Genomic DNA, 21,732 nt, shown 5'->3' with positions numbered 1-21,732 from the left:
CGTAGCATAAGAAAAAATTGGTTTATATATAAGAATGGGAGGCAATGAGAATTCTTAATCTTACCTGCTGAGCCAACACAAGACGACCTTCACATTTACCAGAACTTCCAGAGAAAAGAGGAAAAGTATAATTCCGAAGCTGAACCGCAATAGAACCCGTATTTAAGATAATATTTGTCCCATACAGTCGGGAAAATGGTATATCATTTTCAAGACAGACAGGATCAAGCTTCTTCAGAACCTCAATCATCCCAGCATCTCCACCTTCAATTTTTTTCAAGCTTACATCTAAATCTAATGCAGATATTGAAAGAAGAGAAGTCCTCGAAGTACTAGGTTTGAAACCAGCTTGGAAACCTTCTCCACAAGCACCTGACCCTTCAGCTAACACTAGATTCTGGCATGCCCGGTAATACGATCGGAATGATCGTTTATAAATTTCTTCCCTCGTGGATTCAATAGTAGAAGAATCATTTACATCAACCTCAACATCATTAAAAGAAATTTTTCTTTCTTGGGAAGAATTAATGGTGTCAGTAGATTTAAGACCATGTTTTGCCTTTGATATAAATTCATCTAGAAAGTTCAATCGGATAGCTAACTCACCAGCCTCCTTCTTTAGCAGCTGATAATGTTCATCAAGCCACCCCTGGATTGGTTCCTCTTCAATATCAACAGTTAACTTGCGTATGCAAAATTTTATGCATCCAAATTGTACTGAACTAGGTTTCTTGACTTTAGAGCTCTCTTTCTTCGCAGGAAAAATTAAATTTGTCTTAAGAGCAATTATGAGCTTCAAACCTCGTAACATATCCTCGACGGCATCATCAATAGCACGCAACTGCAATCTGTATGGCATGCAAATGTGAACATCAAGACCTTGGATTACCCAATCCCATGTTGTGACTACATGTCCTTTTGTATCAGATACACCGGCAGAGACACTGGGAATTCGAGAAATTTGCATCCGGCTACTCTTGAAGATTCTAGCCCCATTAAAACTAAGCATAAGTCCTTCAAGTAGCACTCCTATACGAGCATTCTCAGAGAAAATAGACTGCACCTGAACCATAGCATCAACTCCATCTCCTAGCCCAGCTGAAATACTTAACATTTCCACATCAACAGCAAAAATAGATTCTTTCTTCTTTTGCTTTTCAAGATGCCCTGATTCAACAGTAGTTTCATTTTTCCAATTAGCATCTCGCACATGAGACACATCTCCCATGTGTTCACTCCCATGCTCCTGAAGCTTGCTGTTGTGCACCAATAACTTCAGCTGGAGAACAAGTTCAACTAGTGATAGGTGTACATCGGGCTCCCACCTCACAGTAATGTCAGTGGCACTGAAAAGAGAACAGACAGCAACCTCTTTAAGGCCACCTGAACGCTGTACAAATTTAGCATTTTGCATATCAAACAATGCCACCTTTGTTACTGGCCTATTTTCCTCCATGTATTCCTGATAGACAGATCTGGCTCTTTCAAGTTCCATCTGTGTGGACTGTTTCTCTTTGTTCACACACAAATTAAATTGAAAGATTTCAAGAGAGACAGAGTACTTTAGCTTGTGGTATTCATTGGAAACAGTAGACATTATGTATGCATTGCGTGAGGTACCATCTGCTGACACATTTATTATAACTCTACCACCTTGTGAACCATAATTAACTCGCTTGGGATCTGGAACAGATTGATTTTCTAAGCCTGTCTCACCCCATACATATACCGAACACCTTTCAAGATTGAAATTCAACAACTGAATTCCCTTACCCGAAGGTTTTACTGAATGCCCCTGGCTCTGAGTTGATTTTTTCTTTGAAGCAGATAGGCTTTTTGATAGAGCTTGAAAGGATATGGCTGTTGATATGAGTGATTCTACACGCTTGAAAGTTAGATAAACTCCCATGCCGGTCACATCAACTGATAAACCGAGTCTACACCTAGGACCATCTTCTTCGGATTCCATGTCCTTTTTCCCCCAATCCAAACTAACCTTCGCAATGTGCATAATGGAGCCAGAATTTGATTCCACACCAAAAACATTTTCTTTCAAGCATTCTTGATATTCATCAGCCAAGTGAAGATTAAACTCTCCAAGTTCAATGTGTAATGTAGTCCCCATATTTGAAATGTTGTTTGCAAACAGATGTGATGATTGTGAGCAACCCTACATTTGGAGAGCATTAAAATGGATGTCAATCTTTTTTACGCAACCAACTTAAATTAACATAAAAAAAAAAAAAAAAAAAAACTACTTCCCATGAAACCCCAACTTGCAAGGGTAGGAGTGAGGAAAATCCTTCCACACAGCCTTATCCATATAATTTTTAGAAAAAGGTTGTTTCCTGGGTTCATGAGCGTGAAAGGGAGAATTCGTTTTTTTAACTTAGAGGGGCTAAAAGATCATTTATTTTGGCTTTTTGGCCCCATATTGTAGGGTGGATCTCGAAAGATATGAAAGATCTCCCTCCAAGCCGTACATACGACTTTCATCGAATACGGCTTTCCACAGAATTCGATATGGATCTATGAGATCGAGTATAGAATTCTGTTTACTCACTTGAAATTGAGTATCCGCCCCCCCCCCCAATCCTGCTAGGATTGGAAATCCTGTATTTTACATATCCATACGATTGAGTCCTTGGGTTTCTGAAATAGTGTAAAGTGCTTCGAATCATTGCTATTTGACTCGGACACCTCTCAATCACAAAGAAGCAACTTAATCACTGCTCTAGCTTGCCCTCATAACTAATTTAACGTAACATAAAGGGAAAAAAAAAAAAGCAAAACAAGGATAAATACATCCAAAACTCGAGAGTTATCAATATTGGAGGTATAGTGACTTCGTAGAAAGGAATTTAAGATTCGAACATATAAAACAAACCACCAATAGATTTTACATGTAAAAATCATCACTTAAGCACTTTTCAACAACAGAATCATGATCTGTTCCTATTATCTATATTAGGAAAAATTATGTATTTAGTAGAAGATACCAAACAAAAAATTTACATTAGAAATGAAACTAGTTATACATTACAGAATGTGAAACTTTAGCGTTTACTGGAAGCAGTTCCCAAGAAATGCTTGAACTTTCTAACACTATTTGGTAACTTCTTAAAATAATGAGAAATACATGTAAGCACAATACTTACATGATACACTGGACAACCAACCATATTGAAAAGCACTATTGTCATCTCAGGAGCTGAGACATTGCATGTCCATATGATGGCTTTGTTATTGCTTGATTGTGGCTTTACAACAACAGAAGCTTCTTCTCCAAGTACCATTTTTTTCTTCTTAGACAAATGTAGAAGCAACCAAGGCTTCAACCTGCTCATTATGATGTTGCATTGAGTACCTCCTAGCTTGATTTCAGTTTCAGCTCTAACAGGTGAAATTGGCTGATGCAGAGAAAGCACTCCAATAACATTAGTAATAAGTTACCTCAGCAAATACAAAAAGGAATATTCGAACTCTGCAAATAAAAAAATAATAATAAAACAACGAAAGATTATTAAAAAAAAAAAAAGGAGAAGGGGGGGGGAGATTTGAGCAGCATGTGAAAAAAGATAAACATAAGCACATTAAAGCTCAAGTTATCTCTGTGCCCAAAAACAAAGTTCCAGTTTTCTTCAAACTTCTGTTTCCTTTTAGACACCTTGGTTCTTTTTTACTTCGAGAAAAGGTTTATCCTCTTTGTATTCATTTTTCCAATCTTTCTGTTGGAGCAATAGGGTTATTAGTCTTATTGCTATTGGGCTTAGGCCCCTACTGATAGTACTAGTACTTGACCTAATTATTAGTACAATGGAAGCATTAGGTTAGGGTATTATATCATGTCATTCTTCAATAATATCCAATTCAATTGATAGCTGCCTTTCTTAATGATAAAGAAACAGCAGTTTTCTATAAAGTACATAGGCAAACTTCCTAAAGTCCAAGTATACATATATATTCACTCATAATTTATTCAAGTTTCACTTACGATATCTATGTGTAGCTATTGTTGTTCTGGTCCTTTTATGCTTATTGTACATCAAAGTGTACGAAATCATTTAATTGATTCTGTTAGATTGATTGGTTAGGAAGTTAGATATTTGTTATTAGTTTGTTATGGTTGAATAGCTCTGTAAGTAGAGCCATATGTAGCTGATCACTTTGTAATTCTCATAATATTCAGTATGAAATTTATTCCTCAATCAAACAAGCACTTAATAGTCCCCCTTGGTTGGAAGCAATGAAAACTAAATATAAGGCTTTAGCCTAACTATACATGTCTCTTGTTAGCTTACCTTCTAACAGGAAAGCAATTGGATGCAAGTGGGTGTTCAAGATAAAAGAGAATCCTTATGGCTCTATCAACAAGTACAAGGTCGGATTAGTTGCTAAGGACTTTCACCAAGAAGTTGGGTTCGTTTACAACAAAACTTTCTCACCGATTGTAATACTTGTTACTGTTCGGATCATGTTGACTCTAGCTATTAATCATGGTTGGCTCTAAGGAAACTTGACATCAACAAATACAATGCCTTCCTCAATGGAGACTTAGAGGAAGAAGTTTACATGACTCAACCACCTGGGTTTGAAGCATTTGACAAAACTCTTGAGTGCAAACTGCACAAGGCACTATATGGGCTCAAATAGGCCCCAAGGGCCTGGTTTGACAAGCTCAAGCATTCTCTTTTGCTTCTTGGGTTTCCCTCCAGCAAATGTGATCCTTCACAATTCTTTCTCCAATAAAATGGCATTCTCTTCTGCTTCTTGGGTTTCACTCCAGCAAATGTGATCCTTCACTATTCTTTCACCAAGAAAATGGCAGGCATACCTACATTTTAGCATATGTTGATGATATTATAATTACAGGGACTAATTCTTCCTATATCCAGAATCTAACTTTGCACCCAAGGACTTGAGTACCTTGGACTATTTTCTAGGTGTTGAGGCTACTCTAACTTTGCACTCAAGGACTTGGGTACCTTGGACTATTTTCTAAGTGTTGAGGTTAAGAAGCAGCCTGATGGTTCTCTCATTCTATCCTAATCTAAGTACATTGGAGAATTACTTGTCCGAACCAATAGGGGTGTGCAAAATAACCAAAAAACTGAACCGAACCATGAACCGAACCGATTTTTAAAGAACCAGTTCATGAACCGAACAAATTTTTATAACTAGTTTAAGAACCGAACCATTTTGAACCGAACCAAACCGTTTCCAAACCGAACCAAATTGATTTTTATTACTTTATTTTTTAAATTTTTAAATTTTTTTCTTTTCAAAATAGAATCGACCCGAACCGGTTCCGAACCGAACTGGTTCCGAACCGAACCGTTTCCAACCAAACCGAACCACTTCTGAACCGAACCAGTTTTGAACTGAACCATTTAAACCAATTCGGTTTGGTTCGACCCATGCACATCCCTACGAACCAATATGCAAGATGCAAAGGTCATTTCTTCTCCCATGCCATCCGATAAGGGGTTTTTTCTGTTTCTTTTTTATTCCCTTCAGTCCTTACCTTAAAATAAGGGATTCTTAAGCTTTCTAAGCATGGATCTCATCTCCATGAAGACCCTCATCATTAGTGGTCTATAGCGGGAGGACAGCAGTATGCCACTATTACAAGGCCAGAAATTTCTTTTGCAGTTAATAAGGTTTTCCAGTTTATGGCACAACCTCTAGATGAACACTGGAAAATAATGAAAAGGATACTTAGGTACCGCACTTTTCGTCTGCATTTGCAAAAAGCTTCCCTCTGTCAGCCTTCCTCTCTCATGGCATATAGTGATACAGATTAGGCTAGTCTTTTCTTGGGCCACCTAACCTGGTATCCTGGTGGTCAAAGAAGCGGACTTCGGTGGCTAGGTCCAGCAATGAAACTGAATACTGTAACCTTGCTCTGACCTACTCAGAAATACTCTGGATTCAATCTCTTCTCGAGGAGATAGGTTTGCCTCTGTCCACTCCCTTGGTGTTGTGTGACAACCTTAGCTTCCCACAATCCAATTCTCCCTGCTAGGACCAAACACATGGTGCTGGACATCTTTGTTAGTCAGAAGGTCCTTGCCAAGCAGCTTGCGGTTTCCCATGTTCCAGCAACAGCCCAATTAGCTGATACTCTCACCAAGCCTCTGCCTTCTAATCACTTTAAATTTTTAAGACACAAACTCGGAGTTCTAGACTCAATCTCTTGACTCCATACCTCCTGAGTTTGAGGGGGCATATTAGAGATAAGTTTCACTGGTAATATCTATGTGTAGCTATTGTTGATTTGGTCCTGTTATGCTTACTGTACATCAGAGTGTATGGAATCATTTTACTTATTCTGTTAGATTGATTAGTTAGGAAGTTAGATATTTGTTATTAGTTTGCTACGCTTGAATAGCTCTATAAGTAGAGCCATATGTAGCTAATCACTGTGTGATTGTCATAATATTCAGTATGAAGTTTTTCCACAGATTCTCTCTTCCAGATTTTCTCTTTCTTTCCTTTATTTTCTTGGCACTTTCCTTTATAATTAGAGAAAACTCTATCAAATAAAACCACCAGTGGTGCAATAACTTCTGATTCTTACTATAGGAGCATTGAAAATTTGCCATCTACATTTAATCTTCAGCAGAAATTATTTTACAAAATTTTGTGGCGTTGCATGATAATTTCAAGCATAAAACTAGCCATCGTGTAGCCACCAAAAATTCCGAGGTGGTAATTAAAGGTGATACAAGACTTCAACGGTCAATTAGCTTTGCAATGAATTTCTCTGCATAAAGTATAACCCTTATGTTTACAGTGTTGTCGTTCTTAATTTTAAGAATATTTTGCCAGGTGGACTAAACAGGAATACCAATTTTACCGTGATGCAAGAGCTATTTTATGAGGACTGCAAATAACTTACCTGCACTGGAATATACACAAAAGAGACCAAATCAACCTTCAATATCTCCAGGATGGAAGAACCAGCTTCTCTGAGAAGCTGTAATATCAATAAGGAAAAAGAAAACTCATCAACAAGAGAAAAAAGCAAACTGAAAAGTGGAAATCAAATAGCAAGATCTTCACCAAAATCAACAGTCACACTCCCTACATGAATTTCACTAAACTCCAGTTGAAAATCAACGCGTGTACTCTCCCCAACATCCTCAGTGGATCGTGATTTGGTGCTTTTCAATTGGATGCCCATGATGTTGTTTTCAATAGAAAGACCACTTTCACGATGCACAAAACTCACATCCAGCTTTGGTAGATTGAAGCTGACCTATCAATAACAAAACAACTCCACAGTTGACATTAAAACAATTTAACAAACCTTTTAAACCGTTTTGAAAGCTACTTTTGATAAAACAAATATAACCAAAACTGATCATCAACAAGCAGCATAAAGTGGATAAATGCTTTGAATTTCAATAAGGCCCCAGATTTCCAAATTAAATTTACTCAAGGAAACCAAAAATCACCAAGAACACGTACACATACTCAAGAGAGACTTACAAGTGAAGGAACCACATTTTGCCCAAAAGCCAAATTCTAGTGTCCAGCAAGCCATAAACAGTAACAATCAAGACTTTGAAGCAACAAGATCATAACTTAGGCAGTTTCTCTACCCTTCATATTTCTGAAAAAAAATGAAAGTTGCTTGAAAAACTAGAGCTATCCACAACAAGAAAACCCATAACCGAAGCACCACATAAAGAGCATAAAGTTGTGGCGAAGCTGTACAAAGACACATCCTACACCACACAACCCACCGGAAAGATAAAATTATGATAGAATACATCTTTCTGATTAGGTGGACCAATATTCTCCACAATCAAATAATATAGGAGTTACCAACATTCTGACTTGGTTACACTTAAACATAATGGCAATAAAAATGGTAGATAAGGAACAACTAGATGACAATGATATTTAGAGAAAAAAAAAAAAAAAGATTAGACTAATTTGGAAGGACAATGAAATCAATGCACCAAAAGTTCATCATAAAAAAAAAATTACACCTATACAATTTTTTAGTTGATATTTGATAAAAGAAGAAAACATTAGAGAGAAGTACATTTCATTCATTCTACTGAACCTAGACACAACATAAAGAAGATTAATCTGGAAAAGAAAAGATCCTAGATCTAGAAGTGCTACACTAACATTCACGCTTGAATGTTAGTGGAAAATATACAAAATCATACCAGAATGTCAAGGCAAAGAATCATAGATGAAAATACTCAGAAAGATAATATCCAATTCTTCAGATTTGAGAAAGGCTGCCAACTGTTTCTATATTTTCACTTTTCAGAACTATATTGTTTGTTCTTTTGTTTTTTAAGAATCTCAGATACATTTCCTGGATGTAATACCTTCCTCCACTTTGTTCTCAAAGATAAAGGAGGTGCTGTCTTCTAATACTTTTCAGTAAGTAACAACATATCAAAAAAAATGTCAAGGGAGCCGTCAGCTGAGAGATTCTGTTAGGAAGCCTCCTATTATTAAAGTGTACAGAATGAAGAGCCATAGGAGATTAGAACTTTAGGAAGTAGGTCTAGGTGATATAACAAACAAGTGGGACATTGGGGAATTAGAAGGGAAAGCTGTTGTAACAGAAAAATATAAAAAAAGAGGAGAGTAGAATAAGGAGGGAAAGTAAAACGTGACTGAGAGTGAATAGGGAGAGTACACGGTCTCTCGAATACCCTGTTATCTTGTTCTTTTTGTTTTTTCTGTTTCTGTTCGGTATAATCAGCACATACAGCTACTGCTATCGTACTGATACCAGTAGCCATAGTGAATATGATACTTACATTTTCAAAGTCCTGCAATATCTGAACCAGTATCCATCAGATTCCTTTTCTAAGAGACATCAAGAGCAACATCAACATCAACATCACCTTTGAAGTTTAACCCAGGCTAATTGGGGTCGGTGGTAGTTGAACCCAATGATAGATACGAAGAGATTGAAAAAAAAAATTAAAAATATAATAATAATCATAAATGAAAAATAAATAAATAAATAAAATGGGAAAGGGGAAAATAAGATAAAAGAAAAGAAAGGGAAAAGAAGGCGGGGGGAATAAAGAGGAGAAGGACTAAAAAGAGACCATCTGGAACATAGGAATAACAATGGGTCTATCCTTCCACCCTGCTTATAACTTTTCTCCATTTCGTCCTAAGACACACTGTCCGTCAATCTATATCTCACTCCATTAAGTCTTGTTTAACTACCTTTCCTCAGGTAAGTTTCGGTCTACCTCTATCTCTCTTTGTGTCAAGTTCTTGGTAACAAACTTTTGTTCTTACGGGAACATCCAGGGATCGTCTTATTACGTGCCCAAACCGCCTGGATCTATGTTCCATCATCTTTTCAGTCACCGGTACTATTCTTACCTTTCGTCCAATATCTTCATTGCTTATCTTATCCATCCTCGTATAACCACACATCCACCTTAACATCCTCACTTCTGCTATTCCCATTTTATGCTCACATTGCTTATGTGTTGGCCAACATTCAGCTCCATACAACATTGCAGGCTTTACTGCTATTCTATTGAATTTTCCTTTTAGCTTAAGGGGAATTTTGTTGTCACAAAAAAACTCAGATGCACTTTGCCATTTCATCCATCCTGCTCTAATTCTATAATTTGCATCCTCATCAATCTCACCACTTTTTTGCAAAATTGATCAAAGGTATCTAAAAGCATCTTTCTTGGGTACATCTTGACCTTGATCTCCATCTCTTACCAGAGAAAACTCACACTTCATATACTCAGTCTTGCTTCGGCTTAACATGAATCCTTTAGACTTCAAAGTGCTTCTCCACAATTCAAGTTTAGTATTAACATCGTATTTGATCTTATCAATAAGCACAATATCATCTGCAAAAAGCATAAACAACAGCACTTCCTCTTGAATGTCTTTTGTTAGTTCATCCATCACTAAGGCAAAGAGATAAGAAATTATAGTCGAGTCTTGGTACACACCTACCGTGATAGGAAAATAACTTGACGTTCCATTACAAGTTTTCATACATGTAGTAGCCCCATCATACATATCCTTGATTGCATTTACATACTTTGATGATACTTTTTTCTTCTCGAGAACCAACCGTAAAACTTTTCTTGGGACCCTATCATATGCTTTCTCAAGTCTATGAACACCATATGTAAGTCCTTCTTTTCTCAATATCTTTCCATTAATTGTCGCATCAAGAAAATGGCTTGTGTGGTAATCTTCCTCGCATAAATCCAATTTGATTTATAAAAACCTTGGTCTCTCTCCTCAAACGATGTTCAATAACTATCTCCGACAACTTCATAGTATGGCTCATAAGCTTAATGCCTCTATAGTTAGAACAATTATAAATGTCTTCCTTGTTTTTGTAAATAGGCACAAGCAAATTTTTCTTCCGAGCATCAGGCATCTTATTTGTATGAAGAATCTTATTGAAAAGATTAGTCAGCCAATTTATTGCCACATCCCCTAAGCCTCTCCACACTTCAATAGGGACACCATCGGGTCCCAAGGCTTTATTAGTCTTCATCCTCTTTAAAGCCTCCTTAACTTCATGTGTATTGATTATACGCATAAATCTTCTATTCAAATCATCATAAGCGTCCTCCAAGTCCACCTCCCTTTTATCGCCATCTCCATTAAAAAGTTCGTTAAAGTAGTTCATCCATCTTTCATTAAATCTTCATCTCTTACCAAAAAAATTTGATTTTCATCCTTGATGCATCTAACTTGGGTGAGGTCTTTACTTTTCTTATCCCTCATACTTTTTCACCATTCTTGCTCCCAAGATTTTTATACAAATCGGTAAAAACCTTGCCTCTAGCTTCTCGCATTGCTTTCTTTGCATTTTTTGTTGCCAATCTAAACTTTTGCAAGTTCTCATCATTGGGACTTTTATGCAAAGATCTAAAGCATTCCTTCTTCTATTTAATTGTCTCTTGCACAAATCCATTTCCTTTGCTTTCTCCCAACACCCTCCTCACCACATTTTGGATACACATAGCCATCTCATTCCATATTTCATTTGTTCCTCCAACACACTCCCATGGTCCTTCATGCAACATCCTTTCCTTGAACTCTAATTGTTTTTCCTCCTTTAGCTTCCACCATCATATCCTTGTGTTCTGAGCACTTTTCCTCATTTTAAGTACTTTGTTGAACCGAAACTCAAGAACAACCAGCTTATGTTGCGTAGCGACACTCTCCAGGGTAAACCTTGCAGTCAACACAAGAATTCCTATCTTCTCTTCTAGCCAAGAAGAAATCAATTTGATTACGATTTTGGCCACTATGATAAGTGATAAGATGTGACTCCTTTTTTCGGAAAAATGTGTTCGCTAGCATCAAATCATAGGCTAGTGCAACGTTCAAGATATCTTCTCCAGTCTCATTTCTCGTCCCATAGCCAAAACCTCTATGAATTTTATCTAAACCTCCATTGCTTTTACCAACATGATCATTAAGATCTCCACCTAAGAAAATCTTTTCCTCTCGTGGTATCTCCCTCATAACCTCCTCCAAGTCTTCCCAAAATTGATTCTTATCATTTGATTGCAATCCAACTTAGGGTGCATACACACTGAGGATATTCAAAATTAATTCACCTACTATAAGTTTAATCACAATAATCCTGTCGCTTTTCCTTTTGACGTCAACGACTTTATCTCTGAAACTTTTATCGATTATAATTCCAACACCATTTCGACTCTTGTTTATACCTGTGTACCACAACTTGAAACCGGTGCCATCCATTTCCTTGGCCTTTTCTCCAACCCACTTAGTTTCTTGCAAGCAAACAATATTCACTTTTCTTCTGGCAAAAGCATCTGTTAACTCCCTCAATTTACCCGTTAAGGTTTAGGGTTCCTATGTTACAGCTTCCCATGTTACAGCTTCCCAATCACATCTTTAACCACTGGGCGGTGTTTGCCCGCCACGCTCGCCTATCCGCATGATAGAACCCTGACCTACTTGTCACCAAATCGAGGTGATGACCTGGCGCCTTGCATTGAGGCAAGGACCCTAGACATCAAGAGCAACCAAAAGAATAAATTCCAATCAAGCCAACTAGAAGGAAAGAAGAAACACAAGTAATATATTCAAGCAAAATATATGAAGATGCTTGTCCTGCTGACTATAATATATTTTATAGCTCTGATCCTTTGATATCCAATCAAAATAAACGATGTCCCTACGAAATTAAAAATGAATGATAATGAAAGAAATTAAATTAGTTTCAAATTTCAATAGGTGATAACTTTGAAGTAAAATATACTTGAATTATTGTATTGATGCATTCCTATGCTTCTTTCATGGTTGGCTGTGTTTTTAGTTGTTTGAAAGGATTTTGTATCCTTTGCATTTGTTTTCTCTTTCTCCCTCAGTAATAGAAAAAAAATATGTGCGATGTTCAGAAACAGGAAGTTTAAATTCACAACCTTTTCAGGAAACATAGAACTGTACTTGGAGAAGGCTTCAAGTGTTTGCTGCTTCTTTTGTGGCTTTTTTATGCTCACAGAACCAGCATGTGACCCTAGAATACTGTTGGAGCCAGAAGACGACTCTGATGAACTCTTACTTTTCAAAAGCATCTCCTCGTTCAAATTCATAGTGACCTCTCCACTGGAAATGTCCACATTCTTAATAATTATACCCACTTCCCTATGTCCAAAAAGAAGAAGACAAAATTAAACTACTAGCCATATAAGGATAGAAACAAGAAGTCAGGAAAATAATGAGTATCCAAATTAAAATTAGGTACAACAGCTGCAGCAGTACAAAATGCAAGAACAAGTGAATGTTTTTGTGAATAACAAGACTAAGACTTCTACACAAACTGCACTGCAAACCAAGTCCAAGTATAAAAAGGAACCTCTTTTCAAAGCAAAGCAATAGATGACCAGAGACAAATATTAGATTAAGAAGGAAGTTCCATTTGACATATTCTATAGATGGAAAAATTCTTAGGTACACATGGTGCACCACCAGACTTGTGAACCAAACCAGAAGAAACTGATAGTTGATTTGGTATTTTAAAATATGAGTTCCACCATGCTATATTTGTTTCTATTATTTTAGTGTACAACTGAGTGTTGCACCATATGTATATTGGGATCTCACTTATAGTTGAAGTTTCTCCCTTGAAAAGATCCATCGCCTTCCAACTGTAAGGGTTACGCGCCAGACAGCTTAGATCATGTTGCACACAATCTACTTCCTCTTTTCCAACCAGCACTCAGACAAGTGCAAGATTAATATTAAAAAGAATGTATATACAGAAGAAATATACCTATCATGACCAAATTCACATGAGACGGAGAACTTTTCACAGATAAAAGGAGCAGAAGACCTTTCTATAGCAGCAACAGATGCCTGGCAAGAAGAACTGCATCCTCCAACACTTAAATTAGATAACTGGTCACAACTAACCCGTGGTTCACCAATGTGAACAAGAATAGGTAGTATTTGTAGTCTAACTAACAAATTTGACTGGGATCCACCATCTTTAGATATATCCACATTCAACTCCTTGATCTCAACAGTAGATTTTGGTGTCTGCAATGTTCATGAGAGATTTGCAGTGAACAAAAAAATTATAATAAGATCCCAATAGAAACAACAAAAAGAAAATATAATACAACTTAGTTTAAACTTATAATTAGACAGTGTGTTAAAATTTATTCTATTCATTAATATAATGATTCCATTTGATGATCTAACATCCTTTTCAAATATATGGCATTCTATACACACACACATCGCAGCATATGAAATTAAAGTCAATATGTGTTTCACTATCCAAGCAGAACAAAACAATTTTACAGAGATATACACCTTCAGAATCAGATCAGTCACACAAACTGATAAATATCTTGCAATATTGCCTACAATCATCCACTTCCCCCTGCCTGAAGCACGGGATTTCCGAGTTTTCTTTGTCCCGGGGCTTTTATTTGAATGCCTCATAACAACTTCTAAGTCGCATATCAACACTTGCAGCTTTGGATCCCGGGATATGAAACCCACACTAAGTTTGACCAGGGACTGGCGTAAGCTGAGTTTAATTTCACCAACAGATATAGATTCAACAGCACCCTGTACATATATTATAAATCAACAGAATATATTGCCATGAGCCCTTAAAGACATTAGTCTGATAACAGAAGCAAAAATGACAATTCAGTAGAATAAAAACAGAGGATTTTAACTAGGATCCACAAGGTGCAGTTGTATAAAGAAAACGAAGATCGGCTGAATCAATTTGAGGGAAAACTTGGTGGGAAAAATTATTTAAGATAAACCTACACAAAATGGCAGGGATAAAACGATTTAGTCATTCAATATTTACATCGTCTAATATCACAATAAAATCCCAACACTGAGGGAATTTCACTCTCTCAAACAGAATCCTGATAAAATGCATTTAAAAAAAAAAAAACAATGCCTTCAAAATTTAAACAATGAAATAAGGCAGTGAATGAAGGCAAAGAAAAACCTTCTTAAACTTCACTACCACATCTCTCAAACACTTCCATCCACCAACACGAAATCCAACAGATGCTCCCAAAATCCGGCTCAAAATCCAAGCCAGCAACCCAGAAGCAAATCTGTAATAAGATGCATAATCCAAATCAAGGAACATGATGGTTCAAAGTCTGTAAGGAATTATTCATAGGAAAAAATATTAAACTGTAAACCATAGAATGTTATATCAATTGTACCAGGGCAAAAAGCCAAATAAGATGGCAAATTTGCAAAAAAAAAATCATCAATATGATATAATTTGACGATGAATTTTGGGTACTCCTCCCAAACATCTCCACAGGGGGACATCACCCCCATTGAGTACCCTTCTCTTAACAATAGGATTTGTTAAACCCCCCTCTCTCCTCCCAAAAAAAAAAAATCATGTTGTCACAATCAATTTCTCTGGATCATATGAGAATGGTAGTGTCAATTGCCACTCCTATTCAATTAACTTTTATATAATTTCTTTAAACTATTAGTGTGATTAACAAAGTGGAAGAAGGATATTTTAAATATAAGTTAATTGAACTGGAATGGCAACAGGCACTCCCTAAAAGAATAGAGGACAAGTTTACCCTCAAATAAAGTAACAGGCTATCAAGAATAAGATGTATTTTAAAACATAAACTGCTAAGATGAAAGTGGAGTGTAATAAAATTACGTATTTAGCTTTTTTTCTTTGCTTTTTATGTAAAGAAGATAATTTATTAAAATTAGGAAGAAAAAGTGACTAGAGAAAAAGAGCAAGATAAACGCAAGAGGGTTAGACAACAAACAATCAAAAGTAGAAACAAACTCATCAATTAGAGAGATATCCCAAATCCCTTGCATAGCTGTTAGGAACACGCCTTTAAAGTAATCATGCACTAAGCACCATAGAGAGACCATAAAAAGCAATCCCATCTCATACAAGATCTAAAGACTGAGAACAACTCTTGAAAATCTGAGAATTTTCCAACACCAAATAATTATCTTTCACGTATAAAGCTCTCCATAGGGATGTGCATGGAGCGGTTCATAACCGGTTTTGACAAAAACCGAACCAAACCAGTTTTAAACGGTTTGGTTTTCAAACCAAACTGGTTTTCTTTTTTAAAACCGGATTTTAAAATGTCCAAACTGGTTTTGAAACCGGTTTATGGTTAATAACAGGTTTTGATTTAAAACCGGTTTTAATTCAAAACCGGTTATGAACTATAAACCAGTTATCAAGTTCAAAACCGGTTTTATAATAAATTCTTTTTTTTATTTTTTGAAATAAAATAAAAAAATTTACTATTTTTTTTTGCACAAAATTTTTGAAATAAAACTATTATTTCAAAAAAATATATATCTTTAAGTTTGGTTTTGCTCCTTAAAAAAATATTATATTTAATTTAAGGGTTTAATATTTCTATTAAAGATAAATTTACCTCGACTACATGATTTTAATAAAATCTCAAAATAAATTAAAATTATAAAAAATATCTTTCCCCAACATCAAAATGATATAATGAACAAGAAAAATATTAAAGCCTTTTTGGGAACCATTTACCCGACCTCAAGGCTAAAATCAATGCCTTCAGGAGCACTACTGCAATTCCGAAACCTTAAACCATTGTCTTTCTCGCTTCACATATGATACCTAGAACCTTATCGATGAGTTTTTGGCGATGGATAACTCGTCAGTCACACTAGGATAAGGAAGAGGAATGAGATCAATGAGCGTAAGGTATAACAACACTCAATTCTACGACATCCTTCGGATAAGGAAGAGGAATGAGATCACTGAGCAGACTCGGGTTTGGGTGTAAGGTATTGAAGACTGTTAAAGAAAAACTGTTGAAAGAAGGGGGGGAATGGATATGGTTTGGTTATCCAGCATATCCAAACCATTTGATAAATGGATATCCAGACCACATCCATAATTAAGAAGTGGATAGTTTTTTTGAACTGTTTTAAAAAAAAAGGTCTTTTATATTGGTTTAGTTCAGTTTTTAAAATGGTTTGGATCATTTGGACATTATGCACATCCCTAACTCTCCAGTAGAGGGTGAACCTTGGTGCATGGTGCAACAGTGAGGTTTCTGCCTTGCAACCTGTTGGTCACAGGTTCTAGCTGCAGAAATAACCTCTCTGCTTACAGGGTTAAGCTACGTACATATGATTCTCCCCAAACTCCATAATGATCAAAGCCTTCTGCGTTGAGCTTCCCTTTTTTAATCAAGTTATCCAAACTTGCGAAGTTTTCAAGACAAGGTAGGAAAATTCTGGGGCAAGTAGGTGTCTATTTCTTTACAGCCCAACTACTTTCTATTTGGGTGTTGAGTGTTGACCATTCACAATGGATGTAGAACATGTCCAGCATACCTGGAGCAGCTTTTATAAGTAATGTCAGAGTTAGTGTTAATTCTATTCAAAACTACAAGTCCAAACAAAACTTTAACCTCCTGGAGGGAACTTTGACCTTCCAAAAAAAGGTTAGATTTAAGAACAATAATTTTTTACTAGTAACCAAGTGTTCGAAAATAGGCAAGCATGTGAAAGATCCAGAGGAATTGAAGGACCAAACCCTCTTATCTTGGAGGTAGAAAGAAGATTGAAGTCAAGTGCACCTAGCAAAGAAGATTTATCTTTTTCATGAACTTCCCTTCTTCAAGAGTTAATTTTTGGCACTCTTAAGACAATCGCATCATGAAGCAGATTTTGCATTACATCTCAAACATCCTAGTTTCCAAAAAGATTTGTCTTTTAGACCAACAATAATGCCCCTTATTGAGACAAAGGATATTGGATATTGATGAAAAGATATCATGTTTTCAATGTCAAATCATGTATTCTACTTATTGGCATCCATATTACTGTTCAACAGCTCCAAAGGCAGCACTTAGTAACTCCCTTTACTTGGACACAGAATGACAGAAAATACTCTCCAAAATTTTAGTCACCAGATAACTTAAACTCCTTTATAAACATCGAAAACAAGAATTATAGTACAAGTGCTAGAACGCTTCCCCTTTTGACTATATACTTAACCGGTTGCGTTGTCCCTTAGTCAACCAACTGTAGACTGCAATACTTCTCAACATGCAAACAAGCCTTTTAAATCATCACTAACCATTTCAAGTGTAAGACAAGTAGCTAAAAATACTCTATTCCAATTGATCTCGACCTAAACATACGCCACAAGCATTTGAAATTTAATTTACAAAAATAAAGTATTAACAGTAATAAGAAATTGCCGAATACACGAAATTGCAGTGAGGAAAAAAAAATAAAAAATTAACTGTGGACTTACATGAACACAAGCCACAATATAATAGAAAGCAGCAAGAATCCGAAGAGGAAATTGACAGGAGAAGCTGCCATTTTGGAAGGGGAAAACCACTTCTCAACGTAAAACGGCAGAATTTCAATCATGCTCTCGAAATTCCGCTAGACGAAACATGAACACGGTCCTGTAGCGTGACTCCATAGCAAAGAGCGCGAAAATAATTACGGAGAACAAGAAGAAGAAAAAAAAGGAAAAGAAGAACCCTAGAAAGGGAAAGGAGTAATGGCTCGTAGATGGAACCGGAATTGGTCTTTGAAACCGTCGCGATCGGAAGCGATCATTGATCTTTATACTTTGATTGCTCAGATCCGATCCGTGAGGTGCTCGGTGATACAAGGCATGGAGACAGTGGGTTAGTGTTAGTGAGAGAAAATGGGACTAATCATCAGGTGCGACGCGGGTACATGAGAGACAGCGTGGGGGGCACGCGGTTGTTTTTGGGGAAGCGTGCGACGAGATTCGCTGAATGTAAAAGAATTTATTATAAGCGAACCTATTACGGAGCTATCTATGCAGTAAAACGAACAAAAGGGCAAAAAATTTCAACGATCAGTGGCGGTTAGTAGTTTGTGTTGGTTTTTTCCGCGCAAATTTGCGCATGGATCAATCTCTGGATGCGATCTCTACTGCAGTGGAGTGGCTCAAGGTATGATTATGTCACTCCTTGATTTTTTATTTTTTTTTTATTTTTCTTGATGGGTACTCCTTGGACTTGTTGATATTGAAATTTAAAGAGAGTGCATTGGATTAAGATTTAAAAAAAAAAAATTAAGATAAAAAATATTATGAATTTTAAAAGACTATTCAGAATTGGAGAAATTTTAAAGATTTTTTATTTTAATAGAATTTATAAGATTTAAAAGGACAATATGAATTTATAAGATTTTAAAAAATTATATAATTTGTAACAAATATTCAAAATTACAAGAGTCGATAAAAAAATTTAACAAAGAAATGCAAAGATATTAATAAAAAAAAGTAAAACGTAATATAATTTTTTCAATTAGTAAAATTTATGATAAATTTTCATTTGAAATTTTTTGCAATTGATCTTGTAAATATTAGGATTTTTGTTCTACGTGATGAGAATTTTCTAACCATATATCATAGGCATATTTTTATTGAGTATTCCAAGAAAATTTTAAATCTAAATTCCTAGGTTTTATTACATGAAAGTTTAAAAAAATTTCTCATATTATTTTCAATCGATACATTGAAATCTTAAATTGCTTTAGAGGTTTTAAAAAATAATTTTTTAATGATCTGTTGACAAAAAAATTATTCGAAATCATTTCCTGTAGCGAAGAAATTTCATTCATAAATGTATTATTATGAAACATAGGGTCCATATTATAAAAGTTTCAATTTTTTTTTAAATCAATCTTATTTCATTGAGGTAAAATGAAAATTGGTTTGGGGTTTTTGTTCCCTTGCTATTTTCCCACTATTTTATGTTGTTTTTTAATACAAAAATCATATATTTTTGTACCAAGAAAAATCATGACCAATAGCTTGAAAAATTATTTTTAAACTTTCAAAAATTACTCCAAAATCTGCTATTTTTTAGATGAATTTTAAAATCTTGTTGGGTTGTTATTTTAGGTTGTTTTATGATGAAAATCGCTCAAAAATCTGTTGTTTTTGAACTTTGACGAAAATTCCATGGCGGAACTCGATTTCGAGCGAGTTGTTCCACCAAAGGAAGAAGAAGACATTGAAGTAGATAAGTCTCAAGAAATCCTATGGGTTAGAGTGAGATTGTGAGAGAGACATCCTATTTATATTTCTTATTAAAAAAATTTACGAAATCCACACCAATAGAAAATCAATTAAAATCATAAGATTTTTTACTACCACGAGATTGTTTTTCCTTTGTTTAAAATCCTAATTGAATACCATCGGATTTGGACGGACTCTAAAATAATCTTTTAAAATCCTAATTAAATACCGCATAACTTTTTTTCAATCCTTTAAAATCCTAATAGAATATCAATGGATTTTTTGTCCAAAAATAATCCATTAAAATGCTTTAAAATCTCAATCCAATACACCCCATGAGTATTTGAAAAAAAAAATTGGTAAACAAATATTTGAAATATTTATTTTGAGTTTAAAAAGTATAATTAATTTTATTGGAATTTTTTTTCTTTTTTAAAGAAAAAATATTATATCATTTTAGTGGAAACTATAATATTTTATTTAATATTTAAATTAAAAAAATTATTTATTTAATTTCCACTCTCCCTCAATAATGATCTTTCATTCCGTTATAAATCTTTCTTATCTTAAAACACAATTATATTATTTAAAATAACATAATAATTTATTTCCTAAAATGATAAATATTTTTCCCTAAATAATTGAATTCTTACTATTAGAACAAGGGAAAAAATTGTGTCATTTTAAATGACACATCTTATATTCTTTCACTCTTACAAAGAAGTGGGACTCACATCTTTAAAACTTTTTCACTCATTTTTTCTCCTATGATTTATCTCTTTCTCTCATTTAAAATGACAAAACTTTATGTCCTTTAAAATGATACACATTTTTCCCATCGTAGCCAATAAATATTAGGTTAGAATTTAAAAACTTAATTAAAAAGTTTAAAAAATAGCAAAAATTGATTATAAACTTTAAAAATAATAAAATATATGTGTATATTCAAAATATAACCAAAACTCGGCTTGTCAATAACTCGTGCTAGTATATATATCTTGTAAAAGAATGGGAAAATGTTATTAACATATTAAGCTTATTATGTGATGTTATCTAACCAAACAATTGATAAGACCATGATATCATATTCTATCATATACTATCTTTTATATCATATCCACCAAATAAGCCAAAAGTTATTATATTATAATTGTTATATGGTTTTTCTTTTTAAAGTTTGTAAGTTTTTTAAATTCTTTTTATTAATGTGACTTAATCTCAAGATAGGACGAATTTGAGTATTACAATTTTTTCATAAAAGTCATTATTGTTTCTAAATTTCAATTTCGTAAAAGGAAAAAATATTTCTGCAGTTAATGCAGATAACCTATCTGCATTTACTTCCAAAACGACATCGTTTTGGGATTGAAAAATTAAAAAATTATAATTATAAAGACTATAATAATCCTGAAATAAATTAAAATTACAAAAACATCATGATTTCCGTCCCAAAACGACGTCGTATTAGGCTTACTGCAGATAACTTATCTGCAATAACTACAGAAAAAACGAACCCTTCATAAAAACATTAATATGTGAAAATCTCACTAATATGTCTAAGCAACCTATAGTACATAATCTTTCACAATTATACACCATATTTTAGCACATATAAGATATTAAGAAAAAAGTTGTTGGGCTTCCTCCTTCAATGCTAAGCCCAATCCCATTGAGGGGTTTCCCAAAAACCCTAAACCTTAAACCCTAAATTCCACCTCCTTTATATATTCATTAGTTGAGGGTGGATGCTAGGTTAGAAGAGAGAGATTAGATTTTTGAGAGAAAATTGTTTAAGCAAAGCTTTATGCTTTGCATTTGAGAGATCTCTAGAGAGAGTATGAGTGAAACATCTCTAGGGTAGTTTGATTATCACCATTATTGAAAAGTTTGAGCTAACCACCACATTGGTGTATTTAATTCTTTATAACCATTATTTTCATAGTGAATTTTTTGATCTGGACTAGGTCCCGTGGGCTTTTACTTCTTCATTGGAGAAGGTTTTCTCACGTTAAATCTAGTTGTGTTCTCCTTCTCTCTCTCCTATTTTGAGATTTTTTGTTTTAATTTCCGCTGCGCTGCTCGACCTGGTGAAATTCAGGCCGAGGTATTGCCGAGATCCGAGATTAGGATCTTGCTGACTGACTTCCGCAAAGAAAGGCCCCTGAGCCGAG

At 35.0% G+C, this 21,732-nt stretch overlaps 1 protein-coding gene across 3 annotated transcripts in view; it reads right to left on the bottom strand.

Annotated features, from left to right (window-relative positions):
• The window catches only part of LOC133314287 (protein SABRE), a 50,697-nt gene extending 32,820 nt beyond the window's left edge, over nucleotides 1–17,877 (bottom strand). For all 3 annotated transcript variants that reach the window (XM_061515734.1, XM_061515735.1, XM_061515736.1), the window contains exons 1-9: nucleotides 17,807–17,877; nucleotides 14,498–14,609; nucleotides 13,837–14,097; nucleotides 13,292–13,557; nucleotides 12,441–12,663; nucleotides 7,091–7,261; nucleotides 6,902–6,979; nucleotides 3,159–3,410; nucleotides 65–2,170 (exon numbers count right to left, since the gene is read on the bottom strand). In XM_061515734.1, the coding sequence (XP_061371718.1) occupies nucleotides 65–2,170; nucleotides 3,159–3,410; nucleotides 6,902–6,979; nucleotides 7,091–7,261; nucleotides 12,441–12,663; nucleotides 13,292–13,557; nucleotides 13,837–14,097; nucleotides 14,498–14,609; nucleotides 17,807–17,877 (3,540 nt within the window). The remainder of the gene's footprint in view (nucleotides 1–64; nucleotides 2,171–3,158; nucleotides 3,411–6,901; nucleotides 6,980–7,090; nucleotides 7,262–12,440; nucleotides 12,664–13,291; nucleotides 13,558–13,836; nucleotides 14,098–14,497; nucleotides 14,610–17,806) is intronic.
• Between the last annotated feature and the right edge of the window lie 3,855 nt (nucleotides 17,878–21,732).

This window comes from Gastrolobium bilobum, unplaced genomic scaffold, assembly GCF_033153095.1.
Source record: "Gastrolobium bilobum isolate Gb01-03AN ecotype WA unplaced genomic scaffold, APGP_CSIRO_Gbil_v1 utg12160, whole genome shotgun sequence".
In the NCBI taxonomy this organism is placed as follows: Eukaryota; Viridiplantae; Streptophyta; class Magnoliopsida; order Fabales; family Fabaceae; genus Gastrolobium; species Gastrolobium bilobum.
Note: the sequence above shows the minus strand (reverse complement) of the source record. Positions and strands in the feature narration are given on the sequence as shown.